At 46.5% G+C, this 16,134-nt stretch overlaps 2 protein-coding genes across 3 annotated transcripts in view; both read right to left on the minus strand.

Moving 5' to 3' along the window:
• Nucleotides 1–3,256, minus strand: part of Ttc36 (tetratricopeptide repeat domain 36) — an 18,948-nt gene extending 15,692 nt beyond the window's left edge. The window contains exons 1-2 of one of the 2 annotated variants that reach the window (XM_004636449.2): nucleotides 3,069–3,247; nucleotides 1,833–2,021 (exon numbers count right to left, since the gene is read on the minus strand). In XM_004636449.2, coding sequence (XP_004636506.1) covers nucleotides 1,833–2,021; nucleotides 3,069–3,183 — 304 coding nt within the window. In that variant the 5' untranslated portion in view covers nucleotides 3,184–3,247. Of the gene's footprint in view, nucleotides 1–1,832; nucleotides 2,022–3,068 lie in introns of both variants that reach the window. The other variant, XM_023721198.1, reaches the window with a different exon arrangement.
• A 492-nt stretch (nucleotides 3,257–3,748) lies between these two features.
• Kmt2a (lysine methyltransferase 2A) overlaps nucleotides 3,749–16,134 on the minus strand; it is a 90,301-nt gene continuing 77,915 nt past the window's right edge. Inside the window, 7 exon segments of the mRNA XM_023721191.1 lie at nucleotides 3,749–8,612; nucleotides 9,791–9,920; nucleotides 10,384–10,467; nucleotides 11,258–11,365; nucleotides 11,524–11,698; nucleotides 12,766–12,840; nucleotides 14,212–14,382. Of these exon segments, the coding sequence (XP_023576959.1) occupies nucleotides 8,337–8,612; nucleotides 9,791–9,920; nucleotides 10,384–10,467; nucleotides 11,258–11,365; nucleotides 11,524–11,698; nucleotides 12,766–12,840; nucleotides 14,212–14,382 (1,019 nt within the window). The 3' untranslated portion in view covers nucleotides 3,749–8,336.

Here is a 16,134-nt window from a genome sequence, read left to right on the forward strand (position 1 = left end):
CATTTATTTATTGTGTGTGTGTGTGGCCAGCTCAGCCCACCAGGGGGCGGGGCTGGCTGGCATGTGGTGCTGGGGATCGAACCGTGGTCCCTGTGCTTTGCCAAACTTGTTTCAAGTAGGTGCTTTAGACCACTGAGCCATCTCTCCAGCCCCAGTATTTTAATTCTTATTATCTACAGAAAATAACTTGGATTGGGCCTCCACCCTCTGCATTCAGAAACCCAAGCAGCCCACTAGAGTCTACCAGAAGGTCTACCAGTTGCCCTCTTTGTAGCAGAAAGGGCAAGTCCACGTTCCCTAGTCTCCTACTGGCCCTGACAGGGCCTTTGGGGCATGCCGGCACCATCTAGAAGCAGGCCTCGCCAGATGGAGCCACCGCTAGGCTGTCTTCAGCAGCCAAGGGCAGAGAAGCCTAGAGGGGACTCGTGCCAGGCGCATTGGCTGGCGAGGGGCGGCTCTCTTGTTCCCAGGACACAGCTCAGACTCTGCAACCTACTCTGCAGCCAGACGGTTCCCGCCCTAGGAAAATCTGCATAGTCCCAACAGTCACCACTCCTGTTTCCACCATCACAGCAGTCTGGCTGTGGTCCCCTGTGCAAACAACCCCCCCACCCCAACCCACCCCCGTCTCATGGCGCCCACTCCAGCCAGAGTAAACTGGAGATGGCAGGCTTAAGCCAGTCACCCTCCCTTAAAACCTTTGCCTCCATTCACCTCCCAATGACGACAAGGACAACACACACATCCCTGCCCGCCCCTGCAGACTCAGCTGTTATAGGCTGCCTGCTCCACACAGCCTGAGAGCTGCAGCTCTCCGGACCTTTGCGTGGCTTCTGGAGGCCCACCCTCTCCTTTCTCCCTGCTGCTTTTTCCCAACTAACTCCAACTCATCTTTTGAAACTTCTCTTCAGGAACACACCCCAGGCAGTGCCTTTTTAAGTTTATTATGCTGATAACCCAATAATGTCACTGCTCTGACTCCTGGATTCTGAGGTCCTTATAGGTATCACACAGGGTTTAAGACCTCTACCCTCTTGTTCAAATATCTGCTCTGACAATTCCCTCCTGGAGGATAGTGGGCCAGTCATTTAACCTGCCCATTCCTTAGTTCATCTTTAAAATGGGAATAGCTAGGCATGGTGGTGCATGCCTGTAATCACAGCACTCAGGAGGCTGAAACAGGAGGATTTTGAGTCCAAGGCCAGCCTGGTCTACAAAGTGAGTTCAAGGCCAGCCTGAACTATATAGCGAGACCCTGTCTCAAATAACAAAATGAAATAAGATCCAAAAGGGGGACATAATAAGAGTACAGAGCTCTTCAAGGGTCGTTGTAAGACTGAGCTACTATAGCCTAAATGTAAGTGCATAATACCTGGCATGTTAGTAAGCATTATATAAATATCAGCTATATGGGCTGGGGAGATGGCTCAGTGGAATAAGCGCTTCCCTGGCAAATGCAAGGGCCTGAGTTCAATCCCTGGTTGTGCAATAAATAAATAAATAAATATCAGCTATAAATAGTGCATAAAGGCCAGGGAGATAGCTCAGTAGAATAAGCGTTTGCCTGGCAAGCCCAAGATCCAGTTGTTCAATCCCTGATACTGCAAAACAAATAAATAAATAAATAAAAATAGTGCATCATCATTTATCTCCTTGACTCAGCCTACTGCCACACAGCAGGCTCTCATGAACTGTCCCTTCATTAAAAGAGTAGAATGCAATCTCTTCTGACTTTCACCACTGCCCTATGACACAGCAGGGTGTACGCCATACTGCACACCTTGCAGGTCCCTTGTCCCACAGCTCCTTCCCCTCTGGGCATGTCCCCTCACCTGCCACATCCCCCTGGAGCCGCCGGGCCTGGGCCCTGTTGTTGTACGCTGAAGCTCTCTCCGGAAGCAGGCCGATGGCCTGGCCAAAGCTCTCCAGGGCTGTGCTGAGGTCCCCAGCCTCTGCTGCCATCACCCCCTGCAGCTCCAGCGCCTTGCACCGCTCCAGCTGTGCTTGAGGGAAAACTGCATCTGTGCCAGGGAGGAAGCCAGGTGGGGACACATATAAAGAAAAAGCTTCCTCAGGTGTCAGAATGCTGAGACCTACTGCAGACCTGACGGGTCGTGAGTCCCAGCAGAGGTTAAGTCCCTGAACTTGGGGTAGGAGTTGAGGTCACCAAACCCGGGAGCTAGAGTGGAGACACCGGGACCAGAAAGGGACCCTAAATGCTCCCCAGGGCCACAAGTATGAGCCCTCAACACTTGAATGTTTAGGCCAATAAACTGCTTATTTCGATACAGTTGCAGAACAGATAATTTCTGGCTTTTTCACCTGATCCCTGCTCTTCCATGCTGCCTCCTTCCTAAGGGACGTCATGATGTCCCAGGATGTAAGTCACTCCAACGCGTAACTCAGCTTCTTAGCCTGAAGCTTCAGTAAATAAAGCTAAGGTTTCACTGCCTAGAAAAGGACACGAACACTGCTCCACTGGGGCCAGTGGAGCATATACTCCTTCTGTAGAACCTTGCTTGTGACACTGCTTAACAAGCGCTAACTCCACTTGCTACGTTGGAACTTCTCTATTGCTTCTGCCTTCCGTTCTGTGAGGGTGACTGTTATGACATCACCCACACAAAGCAATTCAGCTTGAATCATGGAGGGAATTCAGGGTGATTTCAGAGGGGAAAAAGGGGATGGCCTGAGATAACCCCTGGTGTACTCTTTGGGACAGAACAGAAGGTCTCTTCCTAAATCCCTCTCTGCACACTGAAGATCACCCTACCTCCGACCAACAGCAAGCATCAACGCAAGGGTCCTATCATGTCACCTTTGTGCTACCTTCAGGGCCCAGCAGTTATGGCCAGGTGTGCTGGTGCACCCCTGTATTCCTAGCACTTTTGAGAGGCTGATGCACGACTGCTGTGAGTCTGAGGCCAGCCTGGGCCATAAAGTGAGGTCGAGGCCAGACTGGACAGACAGCATAGTGAGCCTGTCTCAAAAAAAAAAAAAAAAAAAAAAAAAAAAAGGTGGGGGACTGTCAGCCTGTGAAGAGCTGCTCTCTGAAGTCGAATGCTCACCTTCATCTTCGTCCTGCTCTGCTCCCTCTCCTAGGTCCACCCCAAGGACATCTCCAAATGGGGTGTTAGGGTTGAAGATAGCCTGCAAAACAGCCTGATCACTTGGGGTTCCCATGGTATCCAACTCCAAAGTCCCAAAAGGTGATTCAGGGGAAGAAGGTGGAAGCTGGGCTGGGGTGGAGCCTCTCCAGGCAGTGGCTGGAGGAGGAGGAGGTCCTGGGCGGGGCCTGAGTTTAGTGGCCCTGGTCTAGCAGATGATTTACAAGGATTTGTCAGCAGAAACCTGGCCCTCATCACAGAACACACAGGCGAGTTTCAGCCTGAAGGTGGAACAGAGCCCGGAGCAGGGGCTGCAGTGCTTTCCATTTATTCCGTTCAATTCAGGAGAAAATCACCTTGGGCCTCTGCTCCACCCTGCCTGGACAACATGGAACATGGAGATGGCACAGGGGCTGTCCTCAGATCCCAAGTCCATTAGGTCCTCACCATGCACCACTGCGGGGTGGAGGAGGAACAGCCAGTTAAGGGTGCCAGTGCGGGTGGGGCCTGCCCCTGGCTGCGCAGGACGGTTTAGCAATCTCTGTCCTCGGGCACCGCTGGAGGGATTTGAAACCAGGTCACAGGCTGCAGCTTCCCCAAGTTCTCCATCCCTGCCAAGCCAAAAAGGAAGCTCGACCATGTGCAGCAATAAACTTGACATGTTTATTAATTAAACTATCACTTAAATAAAAAAAAGTGCATAGAAAATAAACATGTTTAAAAACTCCTTTTTTTTTTTTTACAACTATGTACACTTTTTACTTTTACATTCAGTCTTTCGTAGAGAGCTTTCAGCATTATTATTTTTTGAACTATTAAAGTATTTTCCTTCATCCCTGTCACAGGGAGTTAACACTGATGGACTTTAGACACATTTTCCTTTTTTTTTTTTTTTCCCCTCTTTTTTCTCTAACCAGAAGCTTGGAAGAACACAAAGGAAAAAACCCCACAAAAATAAAAGATCCGTTATACATGATAAAGTTGTCAAGAAATGTCTTATTTCTAGAAAAGAAGCTTGTCATTTGTTGAGCTCTTGAAACAATTATTCAACTACCTGTATGTACTAGAGAGACTGTTATAAGTTCAATAAAAGAAACACCACAAGTCTATTTTCTTGGTTGAAAGACAGAACTAGAGTACCTCGGAACAAGATACCAGGAAAGCACAGAACACAATTTTCCCCTAAATGCAGGTGGTAACCCCAACATTCATAACCAAAAATAGAGAAACAAGGAATACAGGGACTGACTGGCAACATTCACGGCAGGAGAAATCCAGGTGACGCCACTTCGCACTCGCTCTGCCCCCGGGGTGGCCGCAGCTCGGGCTTCCCCACGTGGGACGCAGAGAACACTCGCCTGACATTTTCCTGCCAATTCTAGCAACTGAAACACAATCCTTATCTATAGTGTTAAGAGAATTAAAAGCCATGGACTGAACTAGGCTTTATTACATGGTGCATTACTATATTAGTTCCTATATATATCATATTTATATTTGAAAACCAAAACAAAAAAGTTTCAAATTTTCAGAGTGTGAGACGACTGGTATTCATGATTCGGCACAAAACCATCTGCTCTATAATCTTGTATTGCTTTAAAATGAAGAAGGAAATGAAACAGAATTACACCCAGCCCTTTGCAATGACCCGCTTTTCCTTAAAAACAAAAGCAACTTAATTTCTATGAAGAACCCCAAATCAAATTCCTAAGTTAACAAATGGTAAGGTTTTGACCTTTAGTATTTTCAGATATTTGATTGAACAAGTCAGTCCTTTAGAAAGATACATTCATTAAAAGATTTTTTTTTTTTTTTTTTTTTGTGGATTTTGTTTGTTTTTTTGAATTCAAGGTTGCTGCATGGCGCCCACTGCACTGGCCGAGGGGTGGACAGAGGTAAGCAGGGCAGCAGGCCGGGTCCTGGCATAGGAGGCTGGCTGCAAACAGACAGCAGCCAGGGCTCCCCTTAACTCTTGCTGTTGGTCTGGAAGTACAAGGGTTGTGCTGGGCCTGGTGGGCAGCAGTGGAGGAGTCGAGGGACCAGTTCCGGCCAAAGGGTCAGCGCCATGCAGCTGTTCGGGTTACACAGTTGTCACTGGCCACTAGGAAACGCAGCCACAACAGGTTGTAGCAGCAAAGCTTACGTGAGATGGCTCTCACTGAGAGCTGACTAGGTTTGCGGCTGTCGCTCCTTAGGGATCTGGGACACCCCTTGGGGGAATTCTCATGAATGACCCACCACGATTCCTCAATCTGCACTCGTGTGTGCAAAGTCTCTTGGTCGCTTTCAGATCAGACTCAGACACGTTTGGAGACAGCCACGCCATTTTGCCTTCTTTCCCCCTCGCAGGAACCCTTAGCTTAACCCCCAAGTTGCTGGCAGGTGTGCTGACGTTTTGGCAATGGACTCAAGGCTGAGCTGTAAGAGGGTTTCTCATTCTGTGGCTGACAGTGAGGGTGGAAAGGCAAGGCAAGCCATCTGCAGCTGGCAGGAGAAGGAAAGGGGTGGCTCCTCCCCTGTCCTCGGTATGGGCTTAGAGAGGAGAATGAGGAGGGGGCTCACAGTACAGCATGGCCTAGCAGGGCAGGAACTAGGTCTGTTTAGCTGAATTTCCCCCACCCTCTGACTGGCCTTTGGGTCTTTCTCAAGGTGAATTCAGGACCCATCAGTGCATTAATCATTTCAGTAACAAATGCAGCTTAAGTTTTTTTTTCTTTAAAAAAAATAGGATTACAAGGATTTACAAAAAAACCTCACACAGTGCAATAATAAAGGAAACCAGACACTAGTGGAACCCTCAGGCCACTGCATCTTGTTCATGGGCAAGAGGAGGAAGGGGTGAGGTCTGGGTAGAGTGCTTGTCCCCAGTCCCCTGCTGGCACTTCTCCATGATGACAAGGAAGTCTCTGCCATCCTGGCCACAGTGCTGGGCTCCCTGCATGACAGTGGTAACAGTGACAATGTTCCAGCAAAGCCACCAGACAAAGTTCTTAAGGTCACGGGAGATAAGGGAGCCCAGGATGGAAGGCACAGCAGAGCCGTGAGTCCTGGGGCAGAGTGCTGGGCTGAGTCATATTGCTTTGCTAGGCTTCCCGAAGAGCGGGTTTCTCATGTGAGAAAGGGCGCCCCATCCTCTCCGTGGACTACACTACTCTAAAACCTTGTGGCAGGAGCAGAGGAGTATCTGCTTTATCGTGAGTGGTCAGACTGTGCTTCAGTTTCAACGGGCTGCGCAAGGGCATGGGGAGCAGTGGGCTCTTTGCAGGGAGGAGGAGCTGATGGGCAGAGGAAAGGAGGTGACCTCCGAGGCAGATGGTGATGGAAAAGGTCAAAGTGCCGTCAACTTGTTGGCCGCGGACTCTGAAGTAGGGAAGATGAAGGCAATGTAAGAGTGCCGTCTATCTCTCTCTCTTGAGCTAGTGCCAGATGGAGAGGGACAGTGTGGCAAAGGCAGGAGAGGAGAAACAGAAGTGTCAAGGATTTCTGCAGCCTTCTGAGGAGCTGCGACAGGAGAAGGGAGCGGCCTCAAGGAGCCGGGACCTTCCCTCTTCATTACTGTCACAGAGCAGAGCCAGGGAACATTTACCTCAACAGGGCACAAACAAGCTACAGGTGAAGCAACAAAAAGTATGCCTTCCAGGGGGAAGTTGGGCAGGAAAAACCAGACTTTGTGTGTACAGCTGAATATTTTCTCTAACTTCATCCTATGAAAATAAAAAATTATTAAAAACCGATCTTCTCTTAAATTAGGATAATACCGCAGTTTAAAAAATAGCCTTGTCATAAGTGCTTCTCCCTATGAAGTGCTTCTCATAGAAAAATATACAAAATATATTTACATTTATAAAACCTTAAATAGTAAACTGTAAACAGAACAGAGTAAAATCCAATGACTTAATTTAACAGGTTAAATGACTTAATTTAACACTGTCTTGGGGGAAGGAGAGAAGAAACATCTGATGCTGTCTGACCGCATCCTAAGGAGTAAGCAGGGCAGTAGTGTCATTAATTCACTTCATCCACGGACTGTATGTAGGCGGCAGAGGTCCCTCAACACGAGGCGGTCTAGTCCCCAAGTCTTGGGCCTTGAAATTGATTAGTGTTCTGCCTTCAACTGGACACTGACCATTCAAAAAGCAAGCCTTCCTACAATTTACCAGGGGAAAATGAAAGTACCCATGTCCTAGGAATAACCAGGGGTTATTCTGGTTGTGATGCTCTGGTTGTGGCATGATTTAAATCCTACTGAAATCTTTAGTTTCTTCTAAAAAAAAATCATGCTACATATATTTCTTATAAAACTTTCAGTGGAGCTTCAGGAAAACGTCTCCAAATTCTGTCTGGTTATGGCCAATGGCTCCTGTCCACTTCCCCACCTGGAGTGCTCACAGGCTGAACGTGCTAGAGGCACGCCCCAGCCCGACAGAGAGTCCTTGAGCAGGGAGCCAGTCTCCCCCACCACCCAGAAAGAATGGGAAAGCAGTGGGATGAAGAACGGGAAAGGAAGAAAGTGGAGTGAAGAGAAGGGATGGGAAGGGAAGCCGCTCCTACTGTCAAGAAAGGTTACTTGGCTGAGATAAGGCTCATGGGCTACCACTCCCGCTTAAAGCCCACAGGCTCAAGGTTTGTTAATTACTTGGCACAACCCCAAGACAGCCTTTTGACACCAGAGGTGCTAAGGAGCCAGTTCTCCAACTGGAAGAGAATGCTCCAGTGGGAAGAAAATAGGGAAAACCACCAGACCTTCTCTGTTTGGTCAACAGACGGCCACAGGTGGGGCCTGGCTGTGAACAACCAGGTATCCAACAGCCCTGTATCTGGGGTCTTGCCTGACCCCTCATTTATAGTGCTTGGGAAAGGGCCAAGGTGAGGATGGCATTGTTCTCTGCAGAGATGCTCAGACCCCCTCTTCCACCATAACTAACCTATATAGGCTCCTTCTAGGAAAGTCTCCCAGGGACCCCGTTTCCCACTTGTTAACAGCAAATAATCAGAGGGGCCCCACAAAGAGAGCCAATCATGGATCTTTTCCTCAAGATCTCATCTCTCTCTCCAGGACTATGATCACATGTAGGTGAATGTGGGACACAGGGTGCTCAGCCAGTACGGAGGCCCCTCAGCTGTGCCTGCTCCATCCTGGAGCCTCTCGAGCCAGTGAAGGAAGGCCTTCAGAATTGCTCTGGCTGGCCCTGGGTTCCAGAACTCCAACGCAGGGGGAGGAGAGCAGCTTTAGTTCAGGAACTTCCGGCACTTCTTGGCGCCACAGTTGCAGGGCAGCTTGTTGCTGGCATCCTCAATGGGGAACTTATAGTCGTATGTGAGCTCCTCGCCTCGGTAGATCTTGCGCATGGCAAAGATGACAATGTGCTTCTGCCCATCAATATTGATGACCCGAGAGTAGCAGTTAGGCTCACAGGAGTGATTGATGAAGCGTGCAGCATTTCCATGCATGGTGGCATCTACTACCTCGGAGTCATCAATTCGGAACATGTAGCAACCAATGCCCTATTGAGGAAGGAGAAAGAACTCGTTATTTCACTGCGCGCTTTGGTGTGGAGATGAAACCCGAAGCTCCACAGATACTAGGCAAGTGCTCCAGCCTGGAGCTGCACCGCCTGCCTGAACCTGTTAGCTTTTCCTAGCTCAGGTTGAAGCGTATTTCCCAGGCTTCTGAAGTTACCTACAGCCACTGAAGAAAGTTTCTTCTACTAAAATGTTCAGATTTCTTCCAGGAGAGGCTCCTAGGTAGACAGCAGACTACAAATTTCTTAAGGTCTGTGCAGTCAAGAGAAACCTACAATTTATGTAGCTATGTGCCTTTTTTTGTGGTATTGGGGATCAAACTTAAGACGTTGCACTTGCCAGGCAGGTGCTTATGCCACTGAACTATACCCGGCCTCACTATGTGCTTTTTTTTTTTTTTTTGCGGACCTGAGGATGGAACTCAGACCCTTGCACTTATTCTACTGAGCCATCTCCCTGGCCCTGCTATGTGCTTTTGATCCTGGGCTCCACTAAGACACGTCTTCAGAGTACCTTTGTGTACTCTTCCTCTGAGTGGATTCTGAAGTCTAGTAGTGGCCCATCTCAAGTTTCAGTTTGCAACATTTATTTTGTGAGGGTGTTGGGATCAGCTCAGGCTGGCATTGAGCTCACTGTGCAGCCCAGGCTGGCCTTGAGCTTCCTATGATCCTCCTCCCTCAGGCTTGCACGCGCACCACTATGTCCAGCCTAAGTTTCAGATATAAAATGTTTTTTTTTTTTTTAAAAAAAAAGGATGAAAGGGATAGCACTGAAAATAATTGATGTAAATGCTAGTTCCAACTTCCCAAAACACATCTCATCATTATGTAGTTTTAAGATGCACTGATAAAATACAACAACAACAACAATAATAATAAATACTCAGTTCTCCAAAGGGAGGGAAAAAAAGTCTTGGCCAGGGATGAGGCTCAGTGACACAGTGCCTGTCTGGCAAGCGCAAGGCCCTGAGTTCAATTTCTTGTACCAGCCCTCTCCAAAACAGTCTTTGTGGGTTTGATCCCCGAAACAAGACACAAAGAAAAAATAAGACAGCCCTCTAATCCCCAGTGTTTTGGATGGCATATAGTTTTGTTGTAGAACTCATGGGTATCCTTTCTACAGCAAAATAAGAGAACGGGGAGAGGGAAGGGGACAATCACCTTGCTGTCATAGTACTTCTCGCGCTTGTCAGTCTGGATGGAACGGATGACGTTGCCGGCATACTCAATCACCATCTCACCTGCATCAATGTTCCTCTTACAGAAGAGCCCCCGACCATGAATGGGAGACCTAGGACAACAAGGTAGAAAAGACATCAGGCACAGGTTTTCAAGACTAAGTCAATAAATAAAAGAAAGTAATGAATTCTTCAGGCCTATTAGTTCCCAGGAGAGATAGATGCTTGAGAGAGAAAACAATGTGGACACACTTGATCTGTTCTGACAAATGGTCAGAGTAAGACACATCTCTCTCCCGCCCTTCCTTCTTCCCCCAGCGCTGTGCAGAGCCAACGGCCTTGTGCAGGGCAGGCAAGTGATCTAGGTCCCCAGCCTTAGAATGAATAGTATTCTAATGTGCACTGTGTTAAATGCCTGTATAACAAGGAGTTACAGGAGCCTAGTATTTCAGGTTCAACTAATCCCTATAAACAACTTGTGGACTGAATGAGGAAAGTCACTCCAGCATTTAGCCCACTCTATTTTGGTAAAGATTGTTAAGTTTTCTGCTATTCTTTCTAGAATTGTAGCCATACCTGTAGACACCGACTGCCTCCTTAGAAGTCTTTTTTAAGTGCCGGAAACGCATGGGCATTGGCAGATCCATGCTAGTTGCCCTCCTAAGAGACAAGGCATATTATTAATGAATTCTCCTCAGGAAATACTGTTTTGAGTCTTGAATCGAAGGTTCCTAGAGAATAGGAGTATACTTGTTGTTCAACATCAAGCCCAGTCAAGGGCCTTACAGAACGAAGACCATCTGAAATACAGACAGGACTTTCGGATTGTGCTCGGTATGGTGCTAGAGTAAAGCCGATACAGGGGCTGCAGCTAAAGAAAACACCTTTCTTATAGTTACGCTCATTTTTTCTCTCTAGTTTATTTTGCTCTTTATCAGTCAGCTACTGATACTTCAATACAAACACTGTATTTCAGCTGTCTCAGAAAACTGTATTTCAAGCAAAACTACATGTAGTTTCTTCAATCTTTTCTTTCATTTATTCATTTGCTAAAGTGTCTTACTACACAGCTTGGACTCACAGTGATCCTCCTGTGTCAGCCTCCCCAGCGCTGGGATTATAGCTGTGTACCACCATGCCCAGTTTCAGTGGCTGGCTTGGTGCAAGGCCAGCATAGCATGTGGTACTGGGGATCAAATCTGGGTCCTAGCGCTTGCCAGGCGGGCACTTAGACCTCGGAGCTATCTCCCTGGTCCCTTATTTATTTTTTGAGGCAAAGTCTCATTACGTGGTCTAGGCTGGCTTCAAACTCATACCGATCTTGTTTTGCTCCCTAGAGCTGGGATTACAGGCATGCACCATCATGGCTGGCTAAAGCTACATACTGTCCTGAAGTGCTGGAGAACAGAGCAAGAAGAGTGCTCCCAGTGACTCCCCTCTCAGGACCTACCGAGCCGACTTCAGCTGCACCTCTTCCTCCTCCTCATCGTTGGGATTATATTCTGGAGGCTGTCGATGTTTAGAAGCCAGAAAGTTAAACATGTCAAACGCTGACTTCCTAGAGCCAAAAGATGGAAACATATTTAGAAAAGTGTTTTAACAAAGAAGTAAGACCATGGCATTAATACAGATCTCTAGAGCATGTAGGAAAAGAATTGTGGCTTTAGATAATAAAATTGGGACCCCAAACTGCTCACAGAAAAGAATAAAGCTTGCCTCAGGTGGACTTCAGCCCTGGCTGAGCCGTGGGGATTCAAGGGGGGCTCGTTGGCCTCCTCAGGCTTGTGGAAACGGAATCTGTAATTCCGACAGTGCTTGGCTCCCGAGAGCTGCTCAATCAGGAACACGACTGCGTCGTGGAGAACCCCCAGCATCCTCCAGCCGTTCACACCTGTAGGAAAAAGGCGCTCAGTGATGGGACCTGCAGCCAGCAGGAGATGGCACTGAGGTAAGGAGGTGCTGTGGCTGAAGGGTAACAGCCAGAGGCTGCAGAGGGGTACAGCATGAGTCGTTGGCTGGATATGAGCACTGGCCACCTGCACAGCGCTGGCACGGATCTATCAGTAAGGAAAGTGTCCACAACAGATTGCTAAGTGAAGAAAGCAGGCCACCAAGTTACGGAGGATCTCCTGTGTGCTCTATGCAAAAAGATACGGCCCATGTGCTGTTCTATTTCACTCTCACAGTGACCTCTAGAGGTGGGAGTTACTAGCTTCACGTGTGGGTGCTGGGATGAACCCGGGCCCCAGTGCACGCAGGTGAGGGCTCTACCATGGAGCTGCCCCGCCCGCTGCACCACCAGCTCCAGGTCGAGGCGAGGAAAGCTAATTCCACAGGACTTACGGCCCCCAAGGCCACACAGCCACGTCATGGCTTGAACCTTGAGCTGTCCATTTCCAACAGTACCCCGTTCTTTTTTAGAGGATGGAGGCTGTGGGTCCTGAAGGCTTTTATATATACACAGGTATAAAGCACTGGCGACACACCCCTGTCACAGAACACTGTGCAGCGTTTCAGTGAGCAGAGAGAGTAATACACTTAACTTTGTTACTGTCCCATGCTACTATGAGCAGGATTTTTTTTTGAGACAGGGTCTCACTATGTAGTTCAGGCTAATCTTGAGCTCATCATGTAGCCCAGGTCGGCCTCAAACTTGCAGTAATCCTCCTGCTTCAGCCTGGGATTACAGGCATGAACCACTAGGCCTGGACCAGTACAGCTTCTTTTAGGGGTGGCAGAAATGTTCTGGAATTACAAAGCAGTAATGTTTCCACAACTCTGTGAATATACTAAAAATTACTGAATTGTATGCTTTAAATGGAGAAACTGTAGTTTATGAATTATATCTCAAAGAGAAAAATGTATCATCTATTTATAGCATCAATGCTATTGCTTATAGACTGACAAGTTGCCAGAATATTCTGAGGCAGGAGATAAAATAATAGCTTCTAATATTACCTGCAAATGAAAGCTGCTTTAGGCGGGCATTTGATCGAGCTTCCTGGACTTTGTCCGTCAATGACTTCCAGGCATCTGTGAGGAAAGAAAAGAAAATCATAGGCTGGGAATATGCCTTTCTAGGGGAAAGGCTGGGGAGCCTGCCTGCCTGCCTGCCTGCCTTTTCTCCTTCCTTCTTCCCTTCCGCTTCCTTTCCCCTTTTCCTTTCCTTTCTTCTTGTCTTTTTGAGACAAGGTCTCAACTGTGCAGTTCAGGCTGGCCTTGAGCTCACTTTGTAGCCCAAGTTGGTCTTGAACTCACAATATCTCCTAGCCCAGCCTCCCAAGTGCTGGGATTACAGGGGTGCACCACCACGCCTGGCCAGAGAGATGCCAACATTTCTTAATTTCCCAGTGTACACGGCACTGTGCTGAAGATCCTTCTAGTGTCAGCACACATCCTCTTAATACTGTACTTACACTTTTAATCAGTGCACGAGAAAGCAGCCATGAAAGTATACTCCCTGCAGGGCTTCTTTCCATCAGAGATCAGTGGGATTCACACCTTCTGAATCCCCAAAGTATCCTCATCCCTTGATGGAAGGGATGTGAAATAATACCTGAATTACATTTCCACTGACAATAGTACTAACACCAAAGACTTAAAACAAAAAGACTGTGGAGATCAAAACTTCTTAGTTTCTTAAAATTAAGGGCTGGGACTAGAAAAATCTTTATAATCACTCTACTTCTAACCTAAGCCTGGTCTTACTATCGCTAGACAAGTCTTAGATTTGTGTGTGTGTGTGTGTGTGTGTGTGTGTGTGTGTGTGTGTGTGTGTGTGTCAGGGTCTGGTTATGTTCAAGGCCAGCCTTGGACTATGTAGCCCAAGCTGGCCCTGAACACATCGATCATCTTACCTCAGCCTCTGAGTGCTGGGATTACAGGCGTGTGCCACCATTCCTGGCCAGTATGTACAATCTTTTTTTTTTTTTTTTTTTGTGGAACTGGGGATTGAACTCAGGCCCTTGCACTTGCCAGGCAAGCGCTTATTCTACTGAGCCATCTCCCTGGCCCCAGTATGTACAATCTTAAAAACATAATCTGTATCATTTTTTCACCTACATTATGCTTATCTTTCTTCCTTTCCTTTTTTTTTTTTTTTTGCATTTTAGGGAAGGGTCTACAGTGTTCAAAGTCTCTACTAGATCGGACTCATAGTGATCTGCCTGTTTACAGCCTCCCCTGAGCTGGGATTACAGGCGCATGCCACCACACCCAGTCTCAAATTACGCCTATTTTTCCAAGAGACTATACTTCTTCAGGACAAATGCATAATACTTTCAAGGATCTTCCATAATATATGTATCATAAAACTGCCCACCTCAATGGTACCAGTGCACACGAGAACAGATGCAGCTGGAACAGGGCCTCTGGTGGAGGAACTACCTAACTTAACCTACTCACCTTCAATACTTTCTGCACAGATCTGAAAGCCATCATCACTTGAAATTTCAAAAACAAGTCCTTTCTTGGGCTTTTTCTCAGCAATGCTTTCCTTGCGCTTTTGTTCTTGTTGGAGCCAAAGCATCAGTGGAGAACTGAAATTACTTTCTTCTTCTTCTACTATTTTAGGTTCTGTAAGGAAGAAAACAGGGCCAAAGAGGCTGCAGTAACAAATGCTTACTGAAAATCAACATGTGGAGTACAACAGATGTCTACACTTCCCAGTCACAGAAAACAAAATCAAGGCTCCAACAGCTGGCCCTGAGGATAGCTAGGAAGTGACTTAAGCATGTGTGCCTGTGTGGGTACATATCTTACACACACCTGTCTCTGCAGTAGTTCCTGGCAAAACAGTCTGTATTTCTCTGCAATAATCTTCAAAAAGTTAATGCAAGGGGAAAAAAAAAGGTTAATATGTATATAACACTTGCTGTCTCAGATACTCTTAAGAATTTCACACAAATTAACTGAAACCTCACTTTAACCCAGTGAGGTAGGTGTTACTACAGTCTCCACTTTAAAGGTGAGAAAATTGAGATAGAGAGTAACACATCATGTTCACATAGCTATAGGAGGTAGAGCAGATTTCATCCTATCTGGGTGCAGACACTACTCTCAGGCCACCACTGCCTTTTTTTTTTTTTTTTCACCACTGCCTTCTTACAGCAATGGACGTATCAATCCTCTTGAGGAATCAGCTAACCAGAGGTGTGGAGTCTCGTGTCTAAGCCTTTTTCTACCTGGTTCTCCTTTGGAAGTCCCATCCATGCAAATGGGCAAGGCCTTAAACACAGAGCTCTCCAATCAATCAATCAATCAATCAATCAATCAATCAATCTCTTTCTCTCTCTGCAGAGCTCTCTAATCAATCAACCAATCTCTCTCTCTTTCTCTCCTTTTCGTGGTAGTACTGAGGATGGAATCCAGGAATGTTTGTTCTGTCACTGATCCACATTCACAGCCATTTTTAAAATAGGGTCTCCATTACTGACCTGAGTTAGCCTCAAATGTGAGATCTTCTAGACTCAGCTTCCCAAGTAGCTGGGATTAGAAGTGTGTAACTTTTTTTTTCTTTCTGACAGGGTCTCACTTTTAACTGGGTTTGAGCTCACTATGTAGTCCAAGCTGGTCTCAAACTCATGATCCTCCTGTCTCTGCCTCCTACATGTACCACGCCCTGCAACAGCTCTCTAAACCTGAAGTGACCAGTTATTTCCTAACCAAATTCATTAAGATAAATGGAACATATTATGAGATGTATCTGGTGTTGTAACCAAAATCTGGCTATGAAATACAAAATAGTTCTTGGTCTCCTTTAGTCACAACTTCGGCATGAATAAGACTGTCATTAGCTATTTACATCCCTCTGTTGTTAGAACCAGTACAACAGAAAAATATTCACAGGCATCATTGTGTCCCCTGATTCCCAGGCGATCACAGCTTATGATGTGAACAGGTCCATAAGATAGAAGCTGAGTTTCAGTCTTCAAACTTTGGTGAGTCACTTAACTTTTTCTTCTCATTCTTCTTTTTTTTTTTTTGCCATAATTTTATTGATAAACAAATAGCAATGAGACAGTTTCAAATCAAATTGATAGGACAGTTTCAATAATTAACACACTGCATACATTCTTCTTGGTGGTTAGTTGCTGTACAAGATGCAGACTTGATATCCTATTTACAAACACCATTAGAACAAATCATTCTATTCATTAAGAAAATGTAACTATGTATCTATCCTAACCACTGTGAATACACAGATACAAAATGGACATTCATCTGTATACCCTTTTTTTGTTAAGTTCCATTATTTGAGTATTATAGGTGTGTAAACTCAGCAAAATATTCTAAAAGAGTCCAGTAGCCCATAATAGTATTGGGTCT

This window comes from Octodon degus, unplaced genomic scaffold (assembly GCF_000260255.1).
Source record: "Octodon degus isolate 3935 unplaced genomic scaffold, OctDeg1.0 scaffold00080, whole genome shotgun sequence".
NCBI lineage: Eukaryota > Metazoa > Chordata > Mammalia > Rodentia > Octodontidae > Octodon > Octodon degus.